The sequence below is a fragment of the Haplochromis burtoni genome, unplaced genomic scaffold, assembly GCF_018398535.1.
Source record: "Haplochromis burtoni strain Fernald_Lab_line unplaced genomic scaffold, NCSU_Asbu1 Contig_41, whole genome shotgun sequence".
Taxonomy (NCBI): Eukaryota; Metazoa; Chordata; class Actinopteri; order Cichliformes; family Cichlidae; genus Haplochromis; species Haplochromis burtoni.
In genome coordinates, this window is record NW_024582402.1 from 2,964,597 (window position 1) to 2,976,048 (window position 11,452).

Here is an 11,452-nt window from a genome sequence, read left to right on the forward strand (position 1 = left end):
CACACACACACACACACACACACACACACACACACACACACACACACACACACACACAACATCCCACTCATCACCTGTCACCGCTCACATATCTTCATTTTTTCCCTTCTTCTCTTTTTTCCACCTTATTATCTTGTGTTTTCTTTCAAATTCGTTTCTTTTTCCTCACAGTGAAAATTATGACAGCTTTTCACACCACACACTGGGAAACTGGGAAAAGAGGGGAGAGGAGTAAACTAACTATAAGCAGAGCCCCTCTTTCTTCCTCACTCTCTTCTCTCCACACAGCCTTCGCCTTCATCTCCTCAAGTTTACGTACCGGTACTTCATGCCGGTGAGCTTTGCCGTCGACTCCTTGAGGCTGTGGTGGTAGCGGTGGGTGAAGGACCCCAGGCTGCGAGCTATTAGGGCCACTGTGCGGAACCGGGCACGTGCCTGGCTGGCTGTGTTGGGGCTCGTTGCGTTCTGCTTGCTGTGCTCGCCATTTCGAGGGGCCTTGAGCCCGTGATCTGTACATGCAAAGGACACCTGCATGGCTCGAGGCAAAGGCCGCTAGAGCTGCTCTGTTTTAGTCCTTAAAGTGCTTAAGAGTCTTTTTTATTTCTAGTCTGCAGAACTAAGCTTATGTGAAGTTGAAAATCAAAGGTCCGTGCCAATTCCGGCCGCTGATTCTCATATGGAGATGGCAGTAGGAAGTGATGCACGGCTTTATTCCATCTCTTTTCAGAGAATTTTCTCAAAGTTATGCTACGTGAAGCTCAGGCATATCAGCGGCGGTCCCGGTCAGTGTGTGTGTGTGTGTGTGAGGCGCTGAGATCCTGAGCTGGTCTGGCTCCACCTGAAAAGATGGGAGAGGATGGAGATGGAGGGAGAAGGACATGAATGAGTTGCTTGTAGAGCTGTCTGTTTAAGATGAGCACTTGACTAAAGGAGAAAAAAAATATACTGCTAAAACCAGAAAAAAGACTGATCTGACAAAAAAAACCTGTGAGACCTCTTTGTAATTTCTTCTTGTGCTGCTTTCTTCGGTTTAACGCCTCCTCCTCACATGTCTGAGCTGCTTTGTCATGGCGAGGCAAAGAATGAGCACAAGTTTTTTTCTTACATTTCTGTCACATTTATCTCTTTCTCTCTGCGCTGTTCCCTCATCTCTCTGTCTATATCTTCCATTCCACCTCAACTTTTGGCTCTTCTTTTCTGGTTACTCAGCCTTTAACCCTTCATTTTTTAAATTCTTTAATTTATGTTTTGTTAGTGTGCTCAAGGTTTTGTCAGGCGACCAGGACTTGTGGGTGTCTCTGGAGTCCACCTTGCTCTCCAATCACAGCTAAGCCTTCTAGTCAAACACCTGGCGCGAGGAGAGTAACACTGCACCATCACATCGGGTGCTCAGCAACACACACACACGCACACGCACGCACACGCACAGACACACACACGTACAGATACACACACGCATGCTCACAGACAGTGTCTCACTCCTGTCACACATCTTAAAAATAAGGTCATGCTTTCACAGAAACGCAAATGCTCGCGAATAAATGCTGCACATGCACAAGCATTTCTGGCATTTGCTTCCACACGTGAACCAAATCTTCATTTACACAAGTGCTCTTACACGCAGCGAGTTGCCGGCGCTCTGTGAGAAACAAGGACGGAGCCGGATGAGAGTCTTGATTGATGCTCCTTCTCCTGGAACTTTGAGAGCGATCAAGCGCTGTTACGTGCTGAGCGGGGGTCCCAGAAAGATCTGCATCCCAGCTGAAGCGGCATTTCCCACAGATGTCCTCAGACCCGGCAAACAGCCTTGTCCCGTCTCCAAAGTCCTCGAGCAAGTAGCAGAGCTTTTATGGTCCCCGGCTTTGCAGCAAGTGGACTCTGTGTGATAAAGGGACCCTGGAACAGCAATGGACGAGCAGAGAGGAGGAGGAGGAGGAGGAGGAGAAAGGAGGATGCATGGTTTCTCACTTCAGGGAGAAGAGGACAGATGCAGTGAGGAGGCGAGGAGCAGCGCGTGATTAGAGTAGAGAGAGTGAGCCAGTAACTGAATGAGGAAGAGAGACTGTGTGTATAGGCTCCTGGCTCTCACTGACTGGCTCAGAACTGCAGTGTTTTTCACTATGGCGCCACACAATCGGAGAGAGAGAGAGGGAGAGAGAGAGAGAGGTAGATTCTGAATGGGAATCAAGAAGACTGAGTTGCTGCGACTTTAATTAGTTGAAGAAAATCCACTTTAGGGTGAATGATAGATACAACAGGCATGCTTTGCTTAACTGTGCATGTCTAGTAAAACATTTCACTTGCTTCCCTCACTGTCTTATGTTTGCCGTTGCAGTGATTGCCCCGCTTGCATACATACGCACTCACTTCCACTCTACGACCTACAAGCATATCACAAATTTCGAGCTATGCTTGAGAGTCTTGTAAGAGTCAAATGAAGCATACACCATGTGTTCAAGCGGTGCAGCGTCTTACTTTCTTCCCTCGCTGAGCACTAATGTAACAATGCAGGACTTCACGGTTCATTGAACATCCCTAAACCCTGAGGCCAGAACTGCCTTATTTAGTTCTTTGTGATTAGAGTTGTTAAGAACAGACACGTGTAAAAATCTGTGGGATCTCGTGTTTATTGTCCAGAGCAGTTAATGGGTCAGTGGGAGCATTTGGGAGGTGGATTTTCTGAGTGTGGGATGTGAGATTTTTATGCAATCTGAGAAAAGTATATTTTGTTCTGTATTATTCAGTGTGCAGAAATGTGTTTGATGTGCGGTTCACGGGAACGCTGAAGACTGCAGTTGTAAGATTTTTACTCTGTCTTTTTAAGTTAATAGAATTATAAGAAAACAAATACCAGCAGGGCCGGAGTTTCAAACTCCTACAATGTTAAAAAGCCTCTACACCAAAACACGAGCAATACACTGATGTGGGTTAAGAATTAAAACAAAAATGCAGGACTTGGAATTTCTGCAATGGCCAGTCTCCCTGCTTACACACAGGACCTGCTGAGACCTTATTCTAGCACTCAGCCTCTCTGATCATCTAATCAGGGTCTTTGAACTCTTTTCACGCAGTGACCACACTTCTGAGGCTGTAACTCCTAAACTGTGGAACCTTCCTAAGCCCATCATGTGGGTTGAATCAGTAGTTTATTTCACACAGTTGCTGAAAACTTTCTATGGGCAATCTTTTCCTTAATGTGAAACAAGAGAAACCTATAGGGGTTGATGGGTATGGCTGTCTGATAAACTAATGACCTCCATCTCTCAAACACCAACACACGTGCACACAAATGGTGACACTATAGCCCAAAGCCAGATCCTTGTTTACAAAAGCCTTTGGTCTTTGAAATGCAGGTGCAGGCTTGGATTTTGGCAGGCACCAGAGCAAAACATGCTACATGTGAGAAATGGCAAATTCTCAGAAAAGATCAACTGTTCAGCAGGTCACTGAATTTTTAACTTCAGAGAGCCTTGAGAAGCCACTTAAAGTTATTCTTTGGCACGCCAAGCCATTCGTGCATTTATGAAATTCCAGTGTTTCAAGGACAATATCAGTTCTGCTTAGCATTTATTAAAGGGTTAGAGTCAGGGTCAGGATCCGTTGATTGGCGGACAGAGGCGGTTTCTCGCAGCTTAAGTACAGTTTTGTGTTTTTCCCGAAGTCGCAAAAGTATGACGTCACAACATTCTGATTGGTCACTTGCAATGTTGATCCTGGAACAACATTTACTACTTACTATTACTTACTATTTCTAATGTGAGAAATAAGAAGAAAGAAAGGACACTAGAAGCCTATTTCTAGATTTATGGATCTTCCAGTAAAGCAAATGTTGTTGTACCAATTTTAAGATAACAACCGACATTTTGACTTGTGGATTGCAAAAAATTCTGCTTTTTCAGTGGCTAAAACAAGCTTGCATTCATTTTTAACATCAGAATTAAAAAATGCTGATTGTCAGGAAATGTCATGAAAGTTTCCAGAGCCACTCTTATGTTTTCACTTCCAGCAGATCCCTTTATTTTCTCCCAGGGCTTTTCCAGACTAAAAATAGTCATTAGTCATCCACTTGCCAGCTCATTTAGGATGAGCTGTTACCCTGGAAAAATGTTGTTTCATAAAAACTCCCGTGTCTGCTTACATTCTGCAGGTACACAAACCTTTCATCTATATTGAATCTACTATGAACCCTTGAGTGCTCCAGCATTAAAACAAATGCACCTGCATTTCCTCCCTGTTATTATTCAGTATTCGACAATGCGGACGTATGCGCGCTTGGTATGCAAATAAGGTCATGAGGCATCTGTGGGGGCTGACATAATAAAGTTGTCAGCATTCATCTGCGTCACCATATAAAGAGTGGATCCAAATGGAGATGAAGCTGTGGCAGAAGCTGGCCAACCAGTGGTAATGACGATATTAACTAAAGATGTCACAATGCTAAGAGTTAAATAATGCTGATTGTATAGCAATGACTGTAATGGCAGTAATGACGATGAGGCGATCATATGAGCGACGGGGGTTTGATTCTGCAGGCGACGGATGGTTGTAGTCATAAGCATGACCTTGCCTTTTGCAGCCACTCGTGTCCGATTCAGACTGAAGCTTCCTCATCAGTATTTCATGCATGCTTGCTGGCCTGCAGTGGAATTTATGGGGCTTAATAGCTGTGACCATTATCTCTACACAGAGTAGTACCACCCTATTAGGGCAGATTAAACAACCAATGCTCCCTCTGAGGTGTTGTGCGCACAATGCATCATAATGACTTGCACTCTGTAGCCTGCAGCACAGGGAAAGGGACTCTGGACTTGGACTGAGGAAGAGCACTGTTTAAAGGGGCTATTTGGAGGGAAGAGATGAGGGGAGAGGAGGAGAAAAAGGGAGGGAAAATATGTAAGCAAAAAGAGGAATGAGCGAAAAAAATACTACCTAGGGAAAGATGTAATTGAGCAGAGAGAGGTGGTACTGCTGCAGCGATGACATCACTGACTCCTTGGAAAGGTTTTCCCCTCGTTCTGCCTCATTTCCTCAACAGGAGGTTACGGCTGATAAGGACGGCTATCAGACACTTAGTAGCCTTTTGAACTGGAGAATAAAATGCCAGACACAAAAATCTATCAATCAGAGTGTTTACAGGGCTATAATTAATAATGAGAATCTAATGCGCTCGAGGATTTTTCTCTGTATGGCAGCTATAGCAAGGGAGAAAATGACTTTTAAATGCACGACGTTGCAGAGAGACGGGCGGACAGATGTTCCACGCTGCTGGAAATCCAGGGTTATGTTACTGTAAAGGGATTCAGCCTCCTCAGTGCAGCGTTACGGTTGCTCGCCTCAACACGAGAACTCATTTTATAGGGGTTTGCGTCTTAGCAACAAAGTTTTAGAGCTCTTATTATAGGTTCTTACCAGAGCAATTAGAGACGAGCGGTTTGCCTCAGGGTAACGGCGTTATCGACCGCTGGGGATTCCAGCTGAGACTGTAACAGTTCCAGTTGACGCTTTTGACTGACACACTTTTTAAATGGGCTCAACCGGGAGGAAACTGGAGCCCGGAGGTGCCGGTGACATTAGAGGGATGCTTGTGACTTAGTAACCTCTCCAGAGCACCGAGGAAAAACACGATCAAGCCAACGCCAAGTTCGCTGGCAGGCAAAGAGGCCGTGGAAGATGCAGAAGTAGCAGCACACCAGAGCTGATGCCGCCGTTTCTCAAGGGTTGCCTGGTTTAAAGGCGCTCTCTGTCAGTTTAACACTTCATTATCAGTTCACTTGTGATAGGGAAGCAAGAGTTGTGTAATGCTTTCTGAGGCTCCACAGCCTGTAAGAAATAGACTCGATGATGTCTTTAGAGTTATCCCCTTGGACTCTGAGAATAACTCGAGGCAGGAATTTGAGAAATGCATGTCAGAGTTGCACCTATAATAATAACTTTTCTATACATTAAAGAAGTGTACGTATCCATATGATTCAGTATTACATTCATCTACATTCATACATTACATGCATACATAATTCTTTGCACACATTTGGTAGGAACTACAGTAAAAATATATACAGTAATTAAAGCGATTAAAAATGTTCTGGAAAATAGTTTTCCTGTGATGAATTCTTTACCTTTTGAATATGGATGGCCTCATAGGAACAGTGGTTTTATGAAAAACACCATGTGCAACCTCAGTGACTAATGACTAAAAAAGAGGAAGCTACCTGTAGGCTATTCACCCTCATACACTGTTTAGTGGATTTGTGCTTAGCTCTGCCAGTATTTGAGGCACTGCAAAGGAAATGCTAAAACCCCACTAAGGATATTAACAGATTTAAATTGTTTGTTTGCAGTAAAATATTAAAAATACACCATTTTAATTGAGTTATGGACTTTTGTGCAATGTAGAACCAACTTTCATTTGCCTGTGTGTTATTAGAAATGAGGTCAGGACAAGAAAGGTTTGGAGCTAAATGAAGAGTTTCGTGGCAAGTTTTAGATTAGAAGACCAAGCTCAAGTATGCACATTGATGCTGGAGTTAGAGCCTGAGACCAGAGCGGAAATAAAGGAAACACCTAGCTTGGGTCTGTCTGTGAAAAAAGTCCACCTACTAAAACTTCAGAAGCTTACTAATTAGCGTGGTATTTGCCCACAAGCAGAAGGATCTACCTTCACTGGCCACTTCATTAGGTACCCTTGTTCGACTGCTCTTTAGAGAGAATATCTAAGCAGACAATCATGGGACAGCAACTCAGTGCATTTAAGCCTGTAGACATGGTCAAGATGAAACGATGGAGTTCAAACTGAGCATCAGAATGGGGGAGAAAGGTGATTTAAGAGACTATGAATGTAGCGTGGTTGCTGATGGTCTCACAAACTGGTGATTTACTGGGATTCGTCTCTAGGGTTTAAGAAGAAAGTGTACTTTATTGGTCCCCGTGTACAGAGAATGGTCTGAAAAAAGAAAACATTCAGTGAGGGAAAAATGCCCTGTTGATGCCAGAAGTAAGAGGCAAAGACCAGACTGCTTTGAGCTGATAGAAAGCCAGTAATAATTCAAACAACCACTCATTACAACCAAGGTCTGCAAAATCTCTGAAAGCACAATCAATCCAAACTTAAAGCAGATGGGCTACAGCAGTAGAAGATCACACCAGGTGACTAATAACAGGAAACTCAGGCTACAAATCACACAGACTCACCGAAATTGGACAATAGTATGTATACTGGTAAATCATCGCCTGGTCCGATGAGATTCGATCTCTGCCGAAACATTCAGATGGTAGGGTTAGAATTTGGCATAAACAGCATTAAAAGCTGCTTTGTTATTTAGGCTACTGGTAGTGCAATGGTGAGGTTTCCTGAAAATCTCATTGAATTCACTGCAGTCAAGTGGCCATCACAGTCACCAGATCTCAATTAATTAGAGCACCTTTGGGATCTCGGGCTCTTGTTCACGAGTGATGGGAGAAGGGAGCGTGAGATCGGATTGGTGCTACGGCTGTAGTGACGAGAACGATGTACGGGGTCCATTGTGGTTAAGAGAGAGCTGAGAGTAAAAGCGAAGCTCTCGATTTACTGGTCGATCTACGTCCTTACCCTCACCCATGGTCACAAGCTGTGGGTAGTGACCGAAAGAATGAGATCGTGTATACAAGCGGCGGAAATTAGCTTCCTCTTAAGGGTGAGAATTTTGGCCATCCGGGAGGGACTCAGAGTAGAGCTGCTGCTCCTCCACATTGAAAGGAGCCAGTTGAGGTGGTTCAGGCATCTGATATGGATGCCTCTTGGGTGAGGTGTACCTGGCATGTTCCACCGGGAGGAGGCCCCGGAGAGAGATTACATGACACATGCTGGAGAGATTATATCTCTTGGGTGCACTGGGAAAGCCTTGGTGTTCCCCCGGACAAGCTAGAGGAGGTGGCTGGGGAGAGGGAGGTCTGGGCTTTTCTGCTTAGCCTGCTGCCCCGACGATCCAGCCCCAGATAAGCAGAAGAAGACGGATGGATGGACCTTTGGGATGTGGTACAACAGGAGATTTACATCATGGATGTGCAGCTGACAAATCTGCAGCAACTTTGTTTTGCTATCATATCAATATAGCTCGACATCTCTGAAGAATATTTCTAACACTTTGCTGAATCAATAGTTCGAAGAATTAAGGCAGCTCTGAAGGCAAAAAAGGGTCCAACCCAGTACTAGCAAGGTATACCTAATCAAATGCTCAACACTGCACAGTTTGACAGCTACATATCGAATTTCTTTGCTTTGGCTGAGAAAATAAAAAACCTCTAGAGCACATGTGTCAAAGTCAAGGCCCGCGGGCCACATCCGGCTCGGCGTACATTTATATCCGGCCCGCGAGATCATTTTATATAGATTTATTATTATTGTTATGCATGGCCTGGCGATATGAGGTGCTAATAATATACAAACAACAGATCCCATAATGCAGCGTTGCAGCCTCCTTGCTGAACGCTAGGCTAACTGGGAACATTCCCGTGTCAATCAAGTCGAACTTCTGTTATTGCGAAGCTAGCCGCTCACAATGGTGGAGAGAAAAGTTGATTCTGAAAGCAGAGCCTTTCAGCGCCAGTGGGTGACTGAATATATGTTTACAGATATTGGTAAACCCGTGTGTCTTATTAGTGGAGCTAATGCGGCTGTAATTAAGGAATTTAATTTAAGACGGGAGACATAACATCAGGATAAGCTGAAAAACCTAAACGCAGAGCAGAAATTACAGAAAGTAGAAGAGCTAAAGAAGAATCTGACATTTCAGCAGATGTTTTTCACCAGAGCAAAATCACAAAGTGAAGCTGTTGTGAAAGCAAGTTTTATTGTAGCAGAGGAGACAGCCAAATCAGCCCGTTACCACTCTGAAGAGCTGCATGATGAAGGTGTGCGACGTCTTGTGTCCAGACAAAACGCAGATTTTGGCAAATGTGAGCCTGAGGAGAAATACGATTGCTGATCGGGTTTGTGAGATGGCCACTGATTTAAGAACACAGCTGTGTGAAAGAAGCAAGAACTTTATTGCACACTCTCTTGCTGTGGATGAAAGTGTAGATATGATGGACATTGCACAGCTGGCCATCTTCATCCGTGGTTAAAGTTAAAGTTGATTATTTTTAAGTTTATTTAATCTGGAATAATATTCCTGTCTATTTTTATTCATATTTATGTTTAAAAAACATTGTTTTAGTGTGTTCAATAAATGTTTATCTTGTTTGGCCCACGACCTAAAGTGTGCCTTGAGTTTTGGCCCCCTGTGCAATTGAGTTTGACACCCCCGCTCTAGAGTCTCTAATCTGAAAATACAAGCTACAACCAGCAGAAGAGAAGAGGGAAGAGGCCACCACGTTTCTGCATAAATAAAACGCACAGAATTTATTTTTAATTTTACAGATTTCCAGAGTCTCAAGCGTTCACTCACCTAAATCTTTCCAGAGGAGGCAAATATTTTCCTGTTACCGTGGTACATGAATACACTTTTAAATCTAAATCTCACAGAGTAATGTCCTCTCTGCGCACAAAAAGATCTGCTCCCTCTCACAGCCTCTTCCTTTTTATACTAATCAAATTTGTATTTTGGCTTTGTATTTGGCGAGCTTACAAAAAACCATTAAAAACCCCCCAAAACATTTCGGAAACAAGACATCAATTCTAAAAAAATGTTGCTCCATTTAATGATATAACTGATTATTAAAAACAATCAGCTCAAATGTCAGGCTTTCTTCATTTCTTATTCGCATTATTTTTCAATCTTTTCATGCTACTGCAACTTGCGGATTCACTGAGGGCACAGCGGTTTTTCTGATTGTAGCCTCATGTAACTAAAATATTAGGTCTACTTAAGGAGCAGGAATTAGAGCTAAAAGTCGCTGGGCTACGTGAGAGTCTTATTACCACAAAGTGATGAGAAGTATTTAGCAGGCAGAGACCCCGCTGAGAAGAATTAAACTTTAATCCTCACTTCCAGTGTTTTAGCGATCATACACATTGAAGTGAAGCGAAAAACAGGCCGCTGGTTGGTGACAGTCAAGTCACGCTTACTTAAGCTGCACCTTAATGCAGAATGAACATAATCCAAATTTGATGCATGAAACTTGCTTAAAATTTCTCACATGCAGCACGAACAGTACAGAGGGGGATTTTTTTTCATGCACCTTCTAAAGAACAGAATCCTACCTGTAGACCATGCTGGCACAAGGTTGGGGAGATGCCTGGAAAAAATGATTTTGTACATGAAGAAGATCCTCTAAGGTGCGCTGCTCTTGAGGTCTGTGGTCTTCAAGAGCTCCTGCAGGACAGCTGTTGAGGCTCGAGAAGTGCACCCGGGTTCCTGCCCCCTGCCTCTGCTGGATGGAACTGGAGCAGCGATCCAGCCTCGGCCCCCCTCTTTGCCTGGGCACAGGGATCTCACTGCAGGCTGCCTTCAGATACATGTTTAGATCAGACTTGTGTCACACAGGCCGATTGGATGCTTTCTTTTGCTCGCAAATCTCTTTCAATATATTTAGGCGTATGGTGTACTTACATCTCCATGTAAGTACATTGCAATGGCGCTCATGCGGGACAACAGAAGATATCCGTATTTGTTTGCTGAAGAGTTTTTGGCATGCCAAAGGCTAACGTTGCGATAGAGACTAATACCCTGACACAATTTCCATAGATGTTGCCTATCAAACAAGAACATGTGTGCTTGGAAGATCAGACAAGCACACAAACAGTATCAAGAGGAGACAAGAGGGGAGAGGGGGTCAGAAACATAACTCTGAGCCATGCCTGTGATGTCAACTTTATTCTTAGACTGACCGACAAATTAAAGGACAAAGACAGCTTTTGTTTGAGCTCTTGGCCGCGGCGAGAGAAACCCGCTAGTCTGTGAGGCGAGCCGAACGAAGCCACGGGGATATTTCTGTCTGCCCGTCAGAAATATCTTCCTGATACATCTGTTACATGTACAGCCAATTCAAGCTGCAGCCGAGAACAAGACCTGGCCCACCTAGTCTGCTCCGGTACTTAAAGTCCTTCAAAGCAAAGGATGACAGACAGGTATGAGTTTGATCATGGTGAACACACATATTACACTGTCTTATTAAGAGGAAACTTCACATGACGGTAAGAGTAATGGACCCTGCTATTGTTACTAGTGCAATGTTGGTAAGGTGATAATGAGTTAGCTCTAGAAGTGTCCAAAAGTACATTCAGGGGATGCCAAACCCAAAAAAGCATGGCTATCATGTTCCGAGAACTATCTGCACCACTAAAGGCACTCAGGATTTTTTACAGATACAAATGTAATGTTTTTTTATGACCCATGCTTATGGTTTCTAATGATATCAGCTAATATTCAAGAATTATTGAAGCTTGGAAAGACACCAAGCTTACTGCCATTATTTGTGCCGCACTGCATTTGAACACGCCATGATTTTCTAATATAATAGAGTAACATAGGAAGGA

At 43.7% G+C, this 11,452-nt stretch overlaps 1 protein-coding gene across 3 annotated transcripts in view; it reads right to left on the bottom strand.

The window, feature by feature from the left end:
- kcnab1b (potassium voltage-gated channel subfamily A regulatory beta subunit 1b) overlaps positions 1 to 10,713 on the bottom strand; it is a 44,359-nt gene extending 33,646 nt beyond the window's left edge. The window contains exons 1-3 of one of the 3 annotated variants that reach the window (XM_042220046.1): positions 10,178 to 10,218; positions 1,619 to 1,896; positions 320 to 838 (exon numbers count right to left, since the gene is read on the bottom strand). In XM_042220046.1, the coding sequence (XP_042075980.1) occupies positions 320 to 534 (215 nt within the window). In that variant the 5' untranslated portion in view covers positions 535 to 838; positions 1,619 to 1,896; positions 10,178 to 10,218. Of the gene's footprint in view, positions 1 to 319; positions 839 to 1,618; positions 2,804 to 10,177; positions 10,423 to 10,526 lie in introns of those variants that run through there. The other 2 variants (XM_005920417.2, XM_005920418.3) reach the window with 2 other exon arrangements.
- Between the last annotated feature and the right edge of the window lie 739 nt (positions 10,714 to 11,452).